Source organism: Heteronotia binoei, chromosome 3 (genome assembly GCF_032191835.1).
Source record: "Heteronotia binoei isolate CCM8104 ecotype False Entrance Well chromosome 3, APGP_CSIRO_Hbin_v1, whole genome shotgun sequence".
Classification (NCBI taxonomy): domain Eukaryota; kingdom Metazoa; phylum Chordata; class Lepidosauria; order Squamata; family Gekkonidae; genus Heteronotia; species Heteronotia binoei.
This window is the reverse complement of record NC_083225.1, coordinates 194,100,805-194,120,804: the sequence shown is the minus strand read 5'-3', so window position 1 is coordinate 194,120,804 and position 20,000 is coordinate 194,100,805. Positions and strand designations below refer to the sequence as shown.

Below are 20,000 nucleotides of genomic sequence, written 5' to 3'. Positions count from 1 at the left end.
GTTATTACAGCGGATATGTGGAAGATGTCCCTGCTTCTGATGTTATCCTTTCGACCTGTACTGGTCTTTGGTAATGGTTTTGCTCTAATCTTGATGTTTCTTAAGAAAATCCCAAAACAGCAGACTATTTGCCTCCCTTCAGCCTTTCTAATGCATGTTTTATTGTGACCCACAAAGTCGTAAGAACATAAGAGAAGCCCTGTTGGATCAGGCCAGTGGCCCATCCAGTCCAACACTCCATGTCACACAGGGGCCAAATAAACCAGGTGCCATCAGGAGGTCCACCAGTGGGGCCAGGACATTAGAGGCCCTCTCACTGTGCTCCCCCCAAGCACCAAAAATACAGAGCATCACTGCCCCAGACATAAGAACAGAAGAGAAGCCACGTTGAAACAGGCCAATGGCCCGTCCAGTCTAACACTCTGTGTCACACAGTGGTCAAATAAACCTGGTGCCATCAGGAGGTCCACCAGTGGGGCCAGGACACTAGAAGCCCTCCCACTGTGCTCCCCCCAAGCACCAAGAATACAGAGCATCACGGCCCAGACATAAAAACAGAAGAGAAGCCATGTTGGATCAGGCCAATGGCCCATCCAGTCCAACACTCTGTGTCACACAGCGGCAAAATAAACCTGGTGACATCAGGAGGTCCACCAGTGGGGCGAGGACGCTAGAAGCCCTCCCACTGTGCCCCCCCACCCAAGCACCAAGAAGACAGAGCATCACTGCCCCAGACATAAGAACATAGGAGAAGCCCTGTTGGATCAGGCCAAGGGCCCATCCAGTCCTGTGTCACACAAGGGCCAAAAAAAACCCAGGCGCCATCAGGAGGTCCACCAGTGGGGCCAGGACACTAGAAGCCCTGACTCTAGAAGCCCTAACTCAAGTCGAACACAGCCCCTCTGCCAATCCCTCTGCATGTGCATCTGTATTCCTAACACACGCTGACAAAATGCGGAGAAGTTTTGGGAAAGAGAGAGTTGTTCCTGCCAAAGCTATGATTTACAGGAAGGCGTACGGAAGTCATTCCCCAGACGGAACTAACTAAGTGTTTAACTGGAGCATCTCTTGCCTTTTTAACGCTCACTGCGGTCTTCCAGGGCGCGTAGACATGGGGGGCACGGGGAGCACAGCCCCTGCCCCCAAACCCCCTCGGACCTTTATGGCCCCTCCTTTCCCTGGCCCCTGCTCTCTCCGCCGGCACTTTTCTCCCTGCGGCTCTGGAGCCCCCCCCCCACGCGGCACCTTCCCCTCCCTCCCACCCAGTCACCCACTCACCCACTGGGCAAAAGGAATTGTTTTCTGTGGCCCCAGAAGGTAGGACCAGAACCAATGGGTTGAAATTAAATCAAAAGAGTTTCTGACCGTTAGAGCGCTTCCTCAGTGGAACAGGCTTCCTCAGGAGGTGATGGGTTCTCCTTCCTTGGAGGTTTTTCAACAGAGGCTAGATGGCCATCTGACAGCAATGAAGATCCTGTGAATTTAGGGGGAGGTCTTTGTGAGTTTCCTGCATTGTGCAGGGGGTTGGACTAGGTGACCCTGGAGGTTCCTTCCAACTCTATGATTTTAAAAGAGTAAAGAGCGGGCTCCTTCCTGGGGCTCTTCAAGGCGCCCCCCCCCAAAACAATCATGTGATCGACTGGAAAAGCCGCTCCGAAGCTGAACTTGCTGATTGTGGCGGAAAGCCGGTGTAGATACAGCCGGCTTCGGAGCGGCTTTTCCAGCCGATCACATGATCGTTGAGGGGGGGGCGCCTTGTGTCAGAACTGGGAACTTCAAAAGGAAACGCATCACTTTGTTTCAAAAAGTTAATACGTTTATTTGAGAACTCTTGTCCATGAAGAAGCAGGTTGACTCTGATGGCTTCCAAGGCCATCGGTACATTCTTCTACATTGGTAACATAAAACAATAAATCTTTTCTCACACTCAGAGAGACAGCTGTCTGTTCCCAGGCTCCTTATCTCCCATCAGGGAGGAAGGAACCCCGCTGTCCTTCTCCGGCCTGCCAGCTTCAAAGGTATGCGCAGATGTTTGCCAGTGGTTATTAGTCACCCTTCAGTGGTTAGTGTTTGTTTGAAATGCAAAGTTACAGGGTTAGTAAGCGTTTTCAACATGGAGTCAGTTAGGCTAACAGCATATAATTCTTACTAAGCATATACAAGTAAAGTTACAAGTTCTGACACCTTGGAGAGCCCCAGCAGCCTGCTCTTTACAGTTCCTCCCGGTGGGTGGCTGGGAGGGAGGGGGAGGTGCCGCGCAGAGAGGGTGGGGCCACCCGAGCTGCGGGGAGAAAAGTGGCAACAGAGGGAGTGGGGGCCCTCCGTCCAAAAAATTTTTCTGTGCCCCCCCCAACCGGAATTTTCTGGCTACGGGCCTAATCACTCTAGAACACAACACTGTAACTAAGCAGTCAGATGAGAAAATAATGGGGCAATTGGAGCCTCCCTCAGGTCCACACTGCAGTCTGGGTGGGTGGGGGGGGCAAACTTCCTTAATGTAAGAGCCACAGAGAATAAACGCTCCGGCTCTGGGAGAGACCTCAGTATAGGCTTGCCAATCCCCAGGTCCCAGCGGGGGTTCTTCCGCTTTCCCAGGCTCCTTCCCGCCCTCAGTCAGCTGCCCGGCAGGGGGAAACTCCGCCCCCACAGGACCATGTGACTTTCCACCTCCGGAGGCTTCAGGCTCCGATTGAAAGGCTTCCTCTTGGGATGGGGTGTCTTCGTTACTTGGAAGGAGTTGGCAGCAACTCGTGAGTAGAGAGGCCAATCCCTCGCTTCAGAGTTGCCAGAAACAGGGAGAGGGGCGTGGAGAAAATGTCTGCTGGGCACTTCATTATTCCCTATGTGGAGATCGATTCTCATACGGTATAATGGGGAATTGATCTGAACATAAGAACATAAGAGAAGCAATGTTGGATCAGGCCAATGGTCCATCTAGTCCAACACCCTGTGTCACACAGTGGCCAATATGTTTGTGTGTGTGTGTGTGTGTATATATATATATATATATATATATATATATATATATATATATATATACACACACACACACACACACACACACACACATATATTGGCCACTGTGTGACACAGAGTGTTGGATTGGATGAGCCATTGGCCTGATCCAACAGGGCTTCTCTTATGTTCTTATGTGACACAGGGTGTTGGACTGGATGGGCCACTGGCCTGATCCAACATGGATTCTCTTATGTTCTTATGTAACACAGAATGTTGGACTGGAGGGGCCATTGGCCTGATCCAACAGGGCTTCTCTTATGTTCTTATGTGAAGAAGAAGAAGATATTGGATTTATATCCCGCCCTCCACTCCGAAGAGTCTCAGAGCGGCTCACAATCTCCTTTACCTTCCTCCCCCACAACAGACACCCTGTGAGGTGGGTGGGGCTGGAGATGGCTCTCACAGCAGCTGCCCTTTCAAGGACAACCTCTGCCAGAGCTATGGCTGACCCAAGGCCATGCTAGCAGGTGCAAGTGGAGGAGTGGGGAATCAAACCCGGTTCTCCCAGATAAGAGTCCACACACTTAACCACTACACCAAACTGGCTCTCCCCAGACACAGAGTGTTGGACTGGAGGGGCCCTTGGCCTGACCCAACATGGCTTCTCTTATGTTCTTATGTGACACAGAGTGTTGGACTGGAGGGGCCATTGGCCTGATCCAACAGGGCTACTCTTATGTTCTTATGTGACACAGAGTGTTGGACTGGAGGGGCCATTGGCCTGACCCAACATGGCTTCTCTTCTGTTCTTATGTGACACAGAGTGTTGGACTGGAGGGGCCACTGGCCTGATCCAACAGGGCTTCTCTTATGTTCTTATGTGACACAGAGTGTTGGACTGGATGGGCCACTGGCCTGATCCAACAGGGCTTCTCTTATGTTCTTATGTGACACAGAGTATTGGACTGGATGGGCCATTGGCCTGATCCAACAGGGCTTCTCTTATGTTCTTATGTGACACAGAGTGTTGGACTGGAGGGGCCACTGGCCTGATCAAACATGGCTTCTCTTATGTTCTTATCTTGTGACCAGCTGTAATAATGGGAGTTCTCTAGGTGCCACCTGGAGGGTGGCGACCCTAATCAATGAAGAGATCACTTGCATGCAGCTCTTCTTGGCATCGTTCTGGCGATTGCTTGCCTCTAATTTTTTGCGGTAGAAACTTAAAACTTAACCTGGTTTTCTCCGATATTTATGTCCCCTCCTCCATTCGTTCAGGGGGCACATCCAGATGGGAAGTTCAATGTACGAAATACAGCCTATCGAGAATTCCCCCACATTTCAGCACCTTATTTATCTCACTGCTCCCAAGGAGCACGAGCCGTGCAGAGGAATTCTGGAAGACCAGGATGAGCTGGAAGCGACTGAGTTGGGAAGGGGCCCAACCACAGACCCCTCCTCCAAGATGGTAAGTCTTTGTTGGCTGAGTTTGAGACATCCAAGGAGACTCTGTGCGGGTCAGAACCTTCTAACACCTTTGTGCGTCCAGAAAACATAGCACAGAAAACACTCCACTGACTCTTTCCTTCCTTCCCCGGGGGGCTGAGGAGCCTCAGCCAACAGAAGGAAGAGAGACTTGGCTCAGTAGTTCTGCTGTGCGACTGAGAGAGCCTGGAAAAACAAGCTCTGCCTTCTCCCCTTCCCCCCCCTCTGAGGGAGGAGCCTCAGCCAAGGGAGAAAATAGAGGCTTTGCTCCGTAGCTCCTGTGCGATTGAGCAAGCCTGGCAAAGCAAGCTGAGATACAGGAGGGAGAAGGAAGCAGAGGACAGCCGGTTGCACTTCTGTGTAGACTCATAGAGTGGGAAGGGGCTGTAGAGGCCATCAAGTCCAACCCCCTGCTGAACGCAAGATCAGCTTAGAGCCGGGGTGGCCACAATTGCTTAATGTAAGAGCCACAAAGAACAGACATCAAATGTTTGAGAGCCACAAGACATGAATGTCAAATGTTTGAGAGCCAAAGGAGGGAGGGAGGAGGGAGGATGAAGGGAAGGAAGGAAAGCCAGTTGCTAGGGGACTTGAGAGGAGCCCTCCGGGGGCCTGATTCAGCCCCCGGGCCGCATGTTTGACCCCCCTGTCCTAGGGCTTCTTGTTCTCCAGGCCCCTGATCACCTATGTTGCCTTCCTCTGCACCGTATCTGTGATCGTTGTCAGGCTCTCAAGCCTCCGATCCGGGTGGAGGGTTCTCCCGTCTGGGAGGTTTCCAACCTGTTGGCCCACACTGGGCCAGCGGGGGGAACCTCCCCTGACATCACCAGCATGGTGGCGTCGCCTGTGAGTGACGTCATCGCACCGGCGACGTCACGTGCCGGCCGCTCTAGCCGTTTCCGGGAAAGCTCTATGGTTTTCTCGGACCCTCTAGCAATTTGGGAGGGGAAATTCTATGGTACAAGAGGATGAGAGGGGTGGGGGACTTCAGCCCTAGCCTCGTTGCGACTTAATTTTCTAAAGCGCATTAGTGTTATATTGTGAGAGCGATAAGTATTGTGATTTTCCTAAGATTGTTTTGGACATTGCTACACAGCGGCTTTGCCTTTTTTTCTTCCCTCCCCCCTCCCTCGCCTGGAGGTTGGCAACCCTCTCTCCCAGGTCACTCTGGCCCGTGACAGAGCCGGCCATTTTGCAACTCTGCTTGGTGCTTGTTTCGTTCCAGTTGTTGCAAGATCCTGCGGATGCAGCACCCAGACACCTGGAGTACTACGTCGTCTGCGACAGCTCTGTGGTAAATGTGGACAACCTCTTCTAATTACTCATCTGCAGGGCGTTTTTCATAGAAAAAGCCCAGCAGGCACTCATTTGCATATTAGGCCACACACCCCTGACATCACCATTGTTTCACATGGGGCTTTTCTTGTAGAAAAAGCCCAGTTGGAACTTATTTGCATATTAGGCCACACCCCTGACATCATTATTGTTTCACACAGGGGGGGTTGGGGTAGGAAAAGGGCCAGCAGAAACCCATTTGCACATTAGGCCACGCCCCCTGACATCACCATTGTTTCACACAGGGCTTTTCTGTAAAAAAAAACCCAGCAGGCACTCATTTGCACATTAGGCCACACCCCTGATGCTGCGCCAGATGGAACTGCGTTCCTGCTCAAAAAAAGCCGTATAAATAAACTATTGAAACACTTTATGCAATGAGCAGGGGGGGGGTTTGAACAAGAACGCACATGAATGCAGTTCTGGCTGACTTGGCATCAGGGGGTGTGGCCTAATATACAAATGAGTTCCTGCTGGGCTTTTTCTACAGAAAAGCCCTGTGTGAAGCAATGGTGATGTCAGGGGGTGTGGCCTAATGTGCAAATGAGTGCCTGCTGGGCCTTTTCCTACCCAAAAAGCCCTGTTTGGAAAAAAAAAATGGTGATGTCAGGGGGTGTGGCCTAATGTGCAAATAGGTTTCTGCTGGGCCCTTTCCTATCAAAAAACCCCGTGTGAAACAATAGTGATGTCAGGGCTGTGGCCTAATATGCAAATAAGTTCCAACAGGGCTTTTTTTCTACAAGAAAAGCCCTGTGTGAAACAATGGTGATGTCAGGGGGTGTGGCCTAATATGCAAATGAGTGCCTGCTGGGCCTTTCCCTACAAGAAAAGCCCTGTTTGAAACAATGGTGATGTCAGGGTGTGTGGCCTAATGTGCAAATGAGTTCTGACTGGACCTTTTCTTACCAAAAAAAGCCCTGTCGGAAACAATGGTGATGTCAGGGGGTGTGGCCTAATGTGCAAATGAGTTCCGGCTGGGCTTTTTCCTACCAAAAAAGCCTATTTATTTCTATTGCTGGGCTGCAGCTGAACTGCACATTGTTGGCTGCGATGCTCTAGAACCCAGTTGCAGCTGGAGGCCTGTCTGCACACGGAAATCCAGTTGTGACCCATGGCTAATATGCAGGGACCCTGACTCCTCGGAACCTGTGGGCGCCTTTATAATTTCTACAAAAAGAGCCCTGGGTGAGAAATGGTAATGTCAGGGGGTGTGGCTTAATGTGCAAATGAGTTCCTGCTGGTTTTCTACAATCTTCACAGCCAAATCTCCAGCGGCCCATCAGAAGCCTTGCTGGGTAAAAACTCCGCATGACCCCTCTCACTTTCCTAAAGGCTGCCAGGTATTGGGAAGGAACCTCGGTTCTTAAGAGCAATTTTGCATTTAATGCACGAAAAACGGATACGAAGGTGGGGAGGGGGCGGGAGTTCCTGTACTGTGGAAATATCTAGTGAGCGTTTCAACAATCCCACTCAACAGCTCCCCCTCCTCCTTTTAGTATCAGCGGGAAAACCGCAACGAAACTCGCGTGATGCTACTGATGCTTCAGATTATATCGGTCCTTCATAATGTGAGTATACTGCTGGGGACAGGTCTGCCCAGTTTGGTGTAGTGCTTAAGTCTGCGGACTCTTATCTGGGAGAACCGGGTTTGATTCCCCACTCCTCCACTTGCAGCTGCTGGAATGGCCTTGGGTCAGCCAGAGCTCTCTTATCTGGGAGAACCGGGTTTGATTCCCCACTCCTCCACTTGCAGCTGCTGGAATGGCCTTGGGTCAGCCATAGCTCTCTTATGTGGGAGAACCGGGTTTGATTCCCCACTCCTCCACTTGCACCTGCTGGAATGGCCTTGGATCAGCCAGAGCTCTCTTATCTGGGAGAACCGGGTTTGATTCCCCACTCCTCCACTTGCACCTGCTGGAATGGCCTTGGGTGAGCCAGAGCTCTCTTATCTGGGAGAACAGGGTTTGATTCCCTACTCCTCCACTTGCACCTGCTGGAATGGCCTTGGGTCAGCCAGAGCTCTCTTATCTGGGAGAACCGGGTTTGATTCCCCACTCCTCCACTTGCAGCTGCTGGAATGGCCTTGGGTCAGCCAGAGCTCTCTTATCTGGGAGAACCGGTTTGATTCCCCACTCCTCCACTTGCAGCTGCTGGAATGGCCTTGGGTCAGCCAGAGCTCTCTTATCTGGGAGAACCGGGTTTGATTCTCCACTCCTCCACTTGCACCTGCTGGAATGGCCTTGGGTGAGCCAGAGCTCTCTTATCTGGGAGAACCGGGTTTGATTCCCCACTCCTCCACTTGCAGCTGCTGGAATGGCCTTGGGTGAGCCAGAGCTCTCTTATCTGGGAGAACAGGGTTTGATTCCCTACTCCTCCACTTGCACCTGCTGGAATGGCCTTGGGTCAGCCAGAGCTCTCTTCTCTGGGAGAACACGGTTTGATTCCCTACTCCTCCACTTGCAGCTGCTGGAATGGCCTTGGGTCAGCCATAGCTCTCTTATCTGGGAGAACAGGGTTTGATTCCCCACTCCTCCACTTGCAGCTGCTGGAATGGCCTTGGGTCAGCCAGAGCTCTCTTATCTGGGAGAACAGGGTTTGATTCCCCACTCCTCCACTTGCAGCTGCTGGAATGGCCTTGGGTCAGCCACAGCTCTCTTATCTGGGAGAACCTGGTTTGATTCCCTACTCCTCCACTTGCAGCTGCTGGAATGGCCTTGGGTGAGCCAGAGCTCTCTTATCTGGGAGAACAGGGTTTGATTCCCTACTCCTCCACTTGCACCTGCTGGAATGGCCTTGGGTCAGCCAGAGCTCTCTTCTCTGGGAGAACAGGGTTTGATTCCCTACTCCTCCACTTGCAGCTGCTGGAATGGCCTTGGGTCAGCCATAGCTCTCTTATCTGGGAGAACAGGGTTTGATTCCCCACTCCTCCACTTGCAGCTGCTGGAATGGCTTGGGTGAGCCAGAGCTCTCTTATCTGGGAGAACCGGGTTTGATTCCCCACTCCTCCACTTGCAGCTGCTGGAATGGCCTTGGGTCAGCCAGAGCTCTCTTATCTGGGAGAACCGGGTTTGATTCTCCACTCCTCCACTTGCACCTGCTGGAATGGCCTTGGGTGAGCCAGAGCTCTCTTATCTGGGAGAACCGGGTTTGATTCCCCACTCCTCCACTTGCAGCTGCTGGAATGGCCTTGGGTGAGCCAGAGCTCTCTTATCTGGGAGAACAGGGTTTGATTCCCTACTCCTCCACTTGCACCTGCTGGAATGGCCTTGGGTCAGCCAGAGCTCTCTTCTCTGGGAGAACAGGGTTTGATTCCCTACTCCTCCACTTGCAGCTGCTGGAATGGCCTTGGGTCAGCCATAGCTCTCTTATCTGGGAGAACAGGGTTTGATTCCCCACTCCTCCACTTGCAGCTGCTGGAATGGCCTTGGGTCAGCCAGAGCTCTCTTATCTGGGAGAACAGGGTTTGATTCCCCACTCCTCCACTTGCAGCTGCTGGAATGGCCTTGGGTCAGCCACAGCTCTCTTATCTGGGAGAACCTGGTTTGATTCCCTACTCCTCCACTTGCAGCTGCTGGAATGGCCTTGGGTGAGCCAGAGCTCTCTTATCTGGGAGAACAGGGTTTGATTCCCCACTCCTCCACTTGCAGCTGCTGGAATGGCTTGGGTGAGCCAGAGCTCTCTTATCTGGGAGAACCGGGTTTGATTCCCCACTACTCCACTTGCAGCTGCTGGAATGGCCTTGGGTCAGCCACAGCTCTCTTATCTGGGAGAACCTGGTTTGATTCCCTACTCCTCCACTTGCAGCTGCTGGAATGGCCTTGGGTGAGCCAGAGCTCTCTTATCTGGGAGAACAGGGTTTGATTCCCTACTCCTCCACTTGCAGCTGCTGGAATGGCCTTGGGTCAGCCAGAGCTCTCTTCTCTGGGAGAACAGGGTTTGATTCCCTACTCCTCCACTTGCAGCTGCTGGAATGGCCTTGGGTCAGCCATAGCTCTCTTATCTGGGAGAACCGGGTTTGATTCCCCACTCCTCCACTTGCACCTGCTGGAATGGTCTTGGGTCAGCCTTAGCTCTCTCTTCTCTGGGAGAACTGGGTTGGATTCCCCACTCCTCCACTTGCAGCTGCTGGAATGGGCTTGGGTCAGCTATAGCTCTCTTCTCTGGGAGAACCGGGTTTGATTCCCCTCTTCTCCACTTACACCTGCTGGAATGGTCTTGGGTCAGCCTTAGCTCTCTTCTCTGGGAGAACGGGGTTGGATTCCCCACTCCTCCACTTGCAGCTGCTGGAATGGCCTTGGGTCAGCCAGAGCTCTCTTATCTGGAAGAACCGGGTTGGATTCCCCACTCCTCCACTTGCAGCTGCTGGAATGGCCTTGGGTCAGCCAGAGCTCACTTATCTGGGAGAACCGGGTTTGATTCTCCACTCCTCCACTTGCACCTGCTGGAATGGCCTTGGGTCAGCCATAGCTCTCTTATTTGGGAGAACCGGGTTTGATTCCCCACTCCTCCACTTGCACCTACTGGAATGGCCTTGGGTCAGCCAGAGCTCTCTTATCTGGGAGAACCAGGTTTGATTCCCCCTCCTCCACTTGTACCTTCTGGAATGGCCTTGGGTCAGCCAGAGCTCTCTTATCTAGGAGAACCGGGTTGGACTCCCCACTCCTCCACTTGCAGCTGCTGGAATGGCCTTGGGTCAGCTAGAGCTCTCTTATCTGGATGAGCCGGGTTTGATTCCCCACTCCTCTACTTACAGCTGCTGGAATGGCCTTGGGTCAGCCAGAGCTCTCGCAGAAGTTGTCTTTGAAAGGGCAGCTTCTCTCAGAGCTCTCTCAGCCCCACCCACCTCACCGGGTGTCTGTTGTGCGAAGAGGAAAGGAAAGGAGATTGTAAGATGCTCTGAGACTCGGAGACTCTGACTCTTCTTGTTGTTTTGATTAGTTACAATGATCTCCATGTCTTTGAGCTGCTCTGAGAGAAGGGTGGAGTATAAATCTTTGGTCTTCTTCTTCCTCTGCTTGCAGCTGCTGGAATGATCTTAGGTCAGCCATAGCTATCACAGCAGTTGTCCTTGAAAGGGCAGCTTCTGTCAGAGCTCTCTCACCCCCACCCACCTCACCGGGTGCCTGTTGTGAGGGGGTGGGGAGAAGGTATAGGAGATTGTAAGCCGCTCTGAGTCTCTGATTTAGAGGGAAGGGCGGGGTATCAATCTGCAGTCTTCTTCTTCTTCTCTCAGCCCCACCCACCTCACAGGGTGTCTGTTGTGGGAGAAGATATAGGAGATTGTAAGCCACTCTGAGTCTCTGATTCAGAGAGACGGGCGGGGTATAAATCTGCAGTCTTCTTCTCTCAGCCCCACCCACCTCACAGGGTGTCTGTCGTGGGGGGCGAAGATATAGGAGATTGTAAGCCGCTCTGAGTCTCTGATTCAGAGAGAAGGGTCGGATACAAATCTGCAGTCATCTTCTTTTGTGTTTTCAGGTATATGAAGAGATGGGGCTTCACATACTCTTGATAGGCATGGAGGTGTGGAGAGAACGGGATTTCTCAATAGTCAGTCAGAAGAAGCTGGCCAAAACTTTGGAAAGATTTTATAATTACGCCACTTTTGAACTTCAGCGCCATGTCCGTTTTGACCACGCCACTATATACACGTAAGAATGGATCTTTTCGCATCGAGAATGTGTGACCTGTTTTCCCTCACGCTCCCGGGATCCTTGCAATACTTTGAGTGGCCTTCGCGCATCCATTCTCTGGCAATCAGAGGTGTTACCTCTGTGTACAATCTGAACCTTGTCGGATCAGAGTGCCCAAAGGAACTGCAGTAGTCCGGTTCTGTTGTAGGGAACAGAAAGCCAAATGAAAGGCGAGCCAGTATGGTATACTGCTTTAGCACATGGACTCTTATTGGGGAGAACTGATCACATCTGTATTTAAATGTCATTTATTTTCATTTTAAGAACCCCGTGGCACAGAGTGGTAAAGCTGCAGTACTGCAGTCCTAAGCTCTGTTCACGACCTGAGTTCGATCCCCGGCGGAAGCTGGGTTTTCAGGTAACTGGCTCGAGGTTGACTCAGCCTTCCATCCTTCTGAGGTCAGTCAAATGAGTACCCAGCTTGGGGGGGGGGGAAGCGTAGATGACCGGGGAAGGCAATGGCAAAGCACCCCGTAAAAAGTCTGCCGTGAAAACGTTGCGAAAGCAACGTCACCCCAGAGTCGGAAACGACTGGTGCTTGCACAGGGGACCTTTCCTTTTCCTATTTTCATTTATTGCTCACTGATTCAACAGCCTTGTATATATTATGATCTTGGTTGTATCCTGACCTTCTTATTAATAAAATATTTGAAAAGCTTTTTTAAAAAAATGCCCAGTCATTGTGTCATTAATAATTCCTTTTTCCATGTTGTAGGCTTATGGGTGAGGAAGGTTCCTTTGGAATGTCCCAGGGAGAACACCTTTGTCTTTACAATCATGTCTCTGTTTCTGCCGTCAAAGTAAGTGGTGTCATGTACTTGGTGTCATGCACCCCACTTCTTAATTTATATTTATTTGTTGTTTTGTAGAAAAATAGCTGGTGGAGCTCATTAGGATAATTCATAAGCATATACTGCCCCCCAACAGCCAAAAGCAACCCAACGCAAGAATGAAGAGCCCTGGGCAAGCGAGGCCTGCTTGAGCTGGCTAGAGATCCAGCCAGCCCAAGCAGGCCTCGCTCACATGGGGCTCTCCTTGGCTGCCCCCTCCCAGTCAAAAGTCCAGCAGGTGGTTTGCCATTGCCTTCCCCAGTTCTACACTTTCCCCCCAGCAAGCTGGGTACTCATTTCACCGACCTCGGAAGGATGGAAGGCTGAGTCAACCTGGAGCTGGCTACCTGAAAACCCAGCTTCCACTGGGGATCAAACTCAGGTCGTGAGCAGAGCTTAGGACTGCAGTACTGCAGCTTTAACACTCTGAGCCACAGGGCTCTTCAAAGGAAAGGTCTCCTATGCAAGCACCAGTTGTTTTCTGACTCTGGGGTGATGTTGCTTTCACAATGTTTTCATGGCAGATTTTTTTGCGGGGTGGTTTGCCATTGCCTTCCCCACACTTCCCCCCAGCAAGCTGGGGACTCATTTGAAGTAGAGGAGTGGGGAATCAAACTCGGTTCTAGAAAAGAGAGTTATGGCTGACCCGAGGCCATTCCAGCAGTTGCAAGTGGAGGAGTGGGGAATCAAACCCGGTTCTCTCAAAGAAGAGAGCTCTGGCTGACCCGAGGCCATTCCAGCAGTTGCAAGTGGAGGAGTGGGGAATCAAACCCGGTTCTCTCAAAGAAGAGAGCTCTGGCTGACCCAAGGCCATTCCAGCAGGTGCAAGTGGAGGAGTGGGGAATCAAACCCGGTTCTCTCAAAGAAGAGAGCTCTGGCTGACCCAAGGCCATTCCAGCAGCTGCAAGTGGAGGAGTGGGGAATCAAACCCGGTTCTCTCAAAGAAGAGAGCTCTGGCTGACCCAAGGCCATTTCTGCAGCTGCAAGTGGAGGAGTGGGGAATCAAACCCAGTTCTCTTAGATAAGAGTCCGCGCACTTAACCATTACTCCAAAATGAGACTTCCCACCCTTCCCATCAGCCCATCTGCTGAAAGGCCATCAGGTTGCAAAGGATTCTGGGGCAGGTCTCAGCCATTTCTAAACCCATTCCCATTCTGGATTTTGACAGGGGCCCAGGGTGGCAAGCAAACAAGCCTCAGCCCAGATCAAAACCCTAAGAATAATCAGAGCCGAGCGGCCAAAATCTACCTGCCCCAAACAGCGACATCTTCAGGCACCGTCAAGAGTTCGTTCAAACAGGACAGTTGTAACGTTAGAGCCGTGGCTCTGTGGTAGAGCATCCGTTTGGTACGCAGGAGATCCCAAGTTCAATCTCCAGCATCTCCAGGGTTTTTTTAAATATAAAACCAGGCAGTAGGCGATATGATTGGCAGTCTTCGCAGTGGAGGACGGTAAGCAGTAGGGTGCCGCAGGGCTCGGTACTGGGTCCCATGCTCTTTAACTTGTTCATAAATGATTTGGAGTTGGGAGTGAGCAGTGAAGTGGCCAAGTTTGCGGATGACACTAAATTGTTCAGGGTGGTGAGAACCAGAGAGGATTGTGAGGAACTCCAAAGGGATCTGTTGAGGCTGGGTGAGTGGGCGTCAACGTGGCAGATGCGGTTCAATGTGGCCAAGTGCAAAGTAATGCACATTGGGGCCAAGAATCCCAGCTACAAATACAAGTTGATGGGGTGTGAACTGGCAGAGACTGACCAAGAGAGAGATCTTGGGGTCGTGGTAGATAACTCACTGAAAATGTCAAGACAGTGTGCGGTTGCAATAAAAAAGGCCAATGCCATGCTGGGAATTATCAGGAAGGGAACTGAAAACAAATCAGCCAGTATTATAATGCCCCTGTATAAATCGATGGTACGGTCTCATTTGGAATACTGTGTGCAATTCTGGTCACCGCACCTCAAAAAGGGTATTATAGCACTGGAAAAAGTGCAGAAAAGGGCAACTAGAATGATTAAAGGTTTGGAACACTTTCCTTATGATGAAAGGTTAAAACGCTTGGGGCTCTTTAGTTTGGAGAAACGTCGACAGCGGGGTGACATGATAGAGGTTTACAAGATTATGCCTGGGATGGAGAAAGTAGAGAAAGAAGTCCTTTTCTCCCTTTCTGACAATACAAGAACTCGTGGGCATTCAATTAAATTGCTGAGCAGTCAGGTTAAAACGGATAAAAGGAGGTCCTTCTTCACCCAAAGGGTGATGAACATGTGGAATTCACTGCCACAGGAGGTGGTGGCGGCTACAAGAATAGCCAGCTTTAAGAGGGGATTGGATAAAAATATGGAGCAGAGGTCCATCAGTGGCTATTAGCCACAGTATATGTGTGTGTGTGTGTGTACACACACATGTATTGGCCACTGTGTGACACAGAGTGTTGGACTGGATGGGCCATTGGCCTGTTCCAACATGGCTTCTCTTATGTTCTTATGAGTGACACAGAGTGTTGGACTGGATGGGCCATTGGCCTGATCCAACATGGCTTCTCTTATGTTCTTATGTGACACAGAGTGTGGGACTGGATGGGCCATTGGCCTGATCCAACAGGGCTTCTCTTATGTTCTTATGTGACACAGAGTGTTGGACTGGAGGGGCCACTGGCCTGATCCAACAGGGCTTCTCTTATGTTCTTATGTGACACAGACTGTTGGACTGGATGGGCCATTGGCCTGATCCAACATGGCTTCTCTTATGTTCTTATGTGACACAGAGTGTGGGACTGGATGGGCCATTGGCCTGATCCAACAGGGCTTCTCTTATGTTCTTATGTGACACAGAGTGTTGGACTGGAGGGGCCACTGGCCTGATCCAACAGGGCTTCTCTTATGTTCTTATGTGACACAGACTGTTGGACTGGAGGGGCTACTGGCCTGATCCAACATGGCTTCTGTTATGTTCTTATGTGACACAGAGTGTTGGACTGGAGGGGCCATTGGCCTGATCCAACAGGGCTTCTCTTATGTTCTTATGTGACACAGAGTGTTGGACTGGAGGGGCCACTGGCCTGATCCAACATGGCTTCTGTTATGTTCTTATGTGACACAGAGTGTTGGACTGGAGGGGCCACTGGCCTGATCCAACATGGCTTCTGTTATGTTCTTATGTGACACAGAGTGTTGGACTGGAGGGGCCACTGGCCTGATCCAACATGGCTTCTGTTATGTTCTTATGTGACACAGAGTGTTGGACTGGAGGGGCCATTGGCCTGATCCAACATGGCTTCTCTTATGTGACACAGAGTGTTGGACTGGAGGGGCCATTGGCCTGTTCCAACATGGCTTCTCTTATGTTCTTATGTGACACAGAGTGTTGGACTGGAGGGGCCATTGGCCTGATCCAACATGGCTTCTCTTATGTTCTTATGTGACACAGAGTGTTGGACTGGAGGGGCCATTGGCCTGTTCCAACATGGCTTCTCTTATGTTCTTAAGTATTACTTTAACCCAAAAGATCAGGAGTTATTTTCTTTGGACAGAGGACAGTACTGTGTTTTTTCCCCATGTTACCTCTATTCTCAATTTAAGGTTTTTCTTCTCTTGGGAGATGCATTTTTTTTGTAAAACAAACATCGCTTTCTCCAATTTTTCTGTTAATGGCAAAGAATGGAAGCAGAATAAAGTTTTACTGATTTTGAAAACAGAAAAGAAAAAGAAAACCAAATCAAATTAGCACAGACCAGCTGGAGCACTGCATGCATTCTAAAGAGTACCGCATGTCAATGTTTTGAGCGTAACCCCTTCCGGGGTGTCCTTCTTGCCCGCAGGCTTCAGCTTCCACAGCCTACAGTGGGGTGTCTGCTGCGCATCAGCTGGGCCATTCTCTAGGCTTCCCCCACGATGATATTCTAGGAGGGAACAGGACCGACTGCGACTGCGACTGCATCTCAAGGCCTGGACGGTGCATCATGTACTCGGGGGTTGTGTAAGTAGCACTGAATTTTCATGGTGTTGTGGGGGCGGGGGGGGGGAGGTGAAGGAGATTGTGACCGCTCTGAGACTCTGAGATTCAGAATGGAGGGCGGGATAGAAATCCAATCTCTTCATCTGCAATTAGGCAGGAGTCCCGAGTAGGGTTGCCAAGTCCAATTCAAGAAATATCTGGGGACTTTGGGGGTGGAGCCAGGAGACACTGAGGGTGGAGCTAGGAGACATTGGGGGTGGAGCCAGGAGACATTGGGGTGGAGCCAGGAGACATTGGGGGTGGAGTCAGGAGACACTGGGGTGGAGCCAGGAGACACTGAGGGTGGAGCCAGGAGACATTGGGGGTGGAGCCAGGAGACATTGGGGTGGAGCCAGGAGACAGTGAGGGTGGAGCTAGGAGACATTGGGGGTGGCGTCAGGAGACACTGGGGGTGGAGCTAGGAGACATTGGGGTGGAGTCAGGAGACACTGGGAGTGGAGCCAGGAGACATTGGGGATGGAGCCAGGAGACATTGGGGTGGAGCCAGGAGACATTGGGGGTGGAGGCAGGAGATATTAGGGGTGGAGCCAGGAGACACTGAGGGTGGAGCCAGGAGACATTGGGGGTGGAGCCAGGAGACATTGGGGTGGAGCCAGGAGACAGTGAGGGTGGAGCTAGGAGACATTGGGGGTGGCGTCAGGAGACACTGGGGGTGGAGCTAGGAGACATTGGGGTGGAGTCAGGAGACACTGGGAGTGGAGCCAGGAGACATTGGGGATGGAGCCAGGAGACATTGGGGTGGAGCCAGGAGACATTGGGGGTGGAGGCAGGAGATATTAGGGGTGGAGCCAGGAGACATTGGGGTGGAGCCAGGAGACATTGGGGGTGGAGCCAGGAGACATTGGGGTGGAGCCAGGAGACATTGGGGGTGGAGCCAGGAGACATTGGGGTGGAGCTAGGAGACATTTGGGGTGGAGCCAGGAGACATTGGGGTGGAGCTAGGAGACATTGGGGGTGGAGCCAGGAGACATTGGGGTGGAGCCAGGAGACATTGGGGTGGAGCCAGGAGACATTGGAGTGTGACAAGCATAATTGAACTCTGAAGGGAGTTCTGGCCATCACATTTAAAGGGACCGCACACCTTTTAAAATGCCTTCCTTCCATAGGAAATAATGAACTATAGGGGCACTTGCATTTGGGGCTCATAGAATTGGACCCCTCGGTCCAATCTTTTTGAAACTTGGGGGGTATTTGGGGGAGAGGCACTGGATGCTATACTGAAAATGTGGTGCCCCTACTTCAAAAAACAGCCCGCCCAGAGCCTCGGATACCCGTGGATCAATTCTCCGTTATTTCCTATGGGAATAAGTCTCCATATGGAATAGTAGAGTTCCCAGCAGACATTCCCCCCCCCCCCCCGCCGCTTTCTGATGACCCTCAAGCGGGGGGAGGGCCTCCAAACCGGGGGATCTCCTGTCCCCACCTTGGGATTGGCAACTCTAAGGGCAGGGCAGAAACAAAGTGAATAATTTTTGTTTTTTAAAAAACCGATTGCGTCGCGCAGAGAGTGTCCCAGGCTGAGTAACTGCAGCAAAAGGGCCTATCGCGAACTGTTGCAAAAGCCGGGGGAAAGCTGCTTGCAGAACCTGCCGAAGGAAACGGTGGTGAGACAGGAGTGGCGGAAACAGCGTCGTGGAAGGCGACGAAGAGTGCGACTGCGGCTCAGTTCAGGTTAGAAACATTGGGAAGGGCCACGAGTCCTTGTGGATATCCTAGAATATCCTTCCCCTCCCCCACCTGCTAATAGGACACATTAGGGATGGAGTGCGCTATACGGGGCTTGTTTTCTAGGTCAACCTTTTTGTGTGTGTGTGTTAAAACAATACAATCCTTAATTTTTAAAACGTTAGAATGACATCTTGTTGGGTTCCATGCCGAGTAAACGCCTCGAGGCTTAAGCAACAACGTTCACTTTATTTATTTATTTACCTTCGATTTATATCCCGCCCCACTCCAAAACGGACTCAGGGCGGCTAAGAGTCACAATAAAACCAACAATCTCAAATTGCAGGTATAAAACGATACAACGTAAACAATTTGCAGTTTGAGACAAAATAGTGGTGCTGCACAGAATCTTAAAGCATAGGCGGATCAGATTGTATTAGATCTTCTCTTTATCTAGTTAGAATCCTAGAGTTGGAAGGGACCTCCAGGGTCATCTAGTCCAACCCCCTGCACAATGCAGGAAACTCCCAAAACACCTCCCCCTAAATTCACAGGATCTGCATTGCTGTCAGATGGCCATCTAGCCCTCTGTTGAAAAACCTCCAAGGAAGGAGAGCCCACCACCTCCCAAGGCAGCCCTGGCCCCACTCAATGCACAGCAGCCAAGAAGGTCTGAGCGCCTGCTCCGGCTGCAACACCACTGACGATGTTCTCCGCAGCTGAGAACGAAACGTCTGGAAGGAAAACTTTCTCCAGTAGAACACAGCACTTGATCCCGAAAGATTCTACAAACCTTAATAATGTTGTCAATCTCCTTGTCGATTTTGGCATCTGAGGAGATGATGCACCCCAGGTAGCTGAACTGCTGTACTGTCTTCAGAACTGATTCACCCACAGTGATGCAAGGAGGGTGATAATCAGATGCTTGTTGCTCCACACTCTTTTGTGCAGTCGGCCAAATGCACGATTTGCCTTTGCCAGCCTGTTGTCAATCTCCTTGTCGATCTTGGCATCTGAGGAGATGATGCACCCCAGGTAGCTGAACTGCTGGACTGTCTTCAGAACTGATTCACCCACAGTGATGCAAGGAGGGTGATAATCTTCCTGGGGTGCAGGCTGGTGGAGAACCTCTGTCTTCTTCAGACTAACTTCTAGGCCGAATAGCTTGGCAGCCTCTGCAAAGCAGGACGTCATATGCTGCAGAGCTGATACCGAGTGGGAGACGAGTGCAGCGTCATCAGCAAAACAGTAGCTCTCGGATAAGTTTTTCCATTGTCTTGGAGTGAACCTTTAGTCGCCTCAGGTTGAACAGGCTGCCATCGGTGCGATAGCGGATGTAGACACCATCGTCATCATCTAGATCTACTGTGGCTCTTTGAAGCATCATGCTAAAGAAGATCGTAAAGAGAGTTGGCGCGAGAAACGCAGCCTTGCTTTACACCTGTGCCTATTGGGAAGGGCTCTGAGAGGTCGTTGCAGTGTCTGACTTGGCCTCGCAGGTCTTCATGTAGCTGGATGATCATGCTGAGGAACCTTGGGGGACATCCTAAACGTTCCAAGATTTGCCACAGGCCTTTCCTGCTAACGGTATCGAAGGCTTTGGTAAGGTCGACAAAAGTCACATACAGAGCCTTGTTCTGTTCCCTGCATTTCTCTTGGAGCTGCCTGAGAACAAATACCATGTCGGTGGTGCTCCTGTTAGCTCTGAAGCTGCACTGGCTCTCTGGGAGGAGTTCTTCTGCAATGGTGGGCACTAGTCTGTTCAGGAGTATTCTGGCAAGGATTTTGCCTGCAATGGAGAGCAGGGTTATTCCCCGGTAGTTGGAGCAGTCTGACTTTTCCCCCTTTGTTCTTGTGTAGAGTGATGATGATTGCATCGCAAAAGTCCTGTGGTAGTTTGCCTTGTTCCCAGCAGGTGACAAGTACTTTGTGAAGTACTTTGTGAAGTCCACTACACAATGCAGGAAAACTCACAAACACCTCCCCCTAAATTCACAGGATCTTCATTGCTGTCAGATGG

General features: G+C 51.2%; 1 protein-coding gene across 1 annotated transcript in view; it reads left to right on the top strand.

Annotated features, from left to right (window-relative positions):
* Window positions 1–20,000, top strand: part of LOC132569173 (disintegrin and metalloproteinase domain-containing protein 9-like) — a 58,716-nt gene that overhangs the window by 3,531 nt on the left and 35,185 nt on the right. The window contains exons 2-10 of the mRNA XM_060235362.1: window positions 1–70; window positions 4,237–4,426; window positions 5,170–5,289; window positions 5,669–5,737; window positions 7,275–7,346; window positions 11,257–11,429; window positions 12,187–12,271; window positions 16,119–16,276; window positions 17,820–17,919. The exon at window positions 1–70 is cut by the window's left edge and continues 7 nt beyond it. Of these exons, the coding sequence (XP_060091345.1) occupies window positions 1–70; window positions 4,237–4,426; window positions 5,170–5,289; window positions 5,669–5,737; window positions 7,275–7,346; window positions 11,257–11,429; window positions 12,187–12,271; window positions 16,119–16,276; window positions 17,820–17,919 (1,037 nt within the window). The remainder of the gene's footprint in view (window positions 71–4,236; window positions 4,427–5,169; window positions 5,290–5,668; window positions 5,738–7,274; window positions 7,347–11,256; window positions 11,430–12,186; window positions 12,272–16,118; window positions 16,277–17,819; window positions 17,920–20,000) is intronic.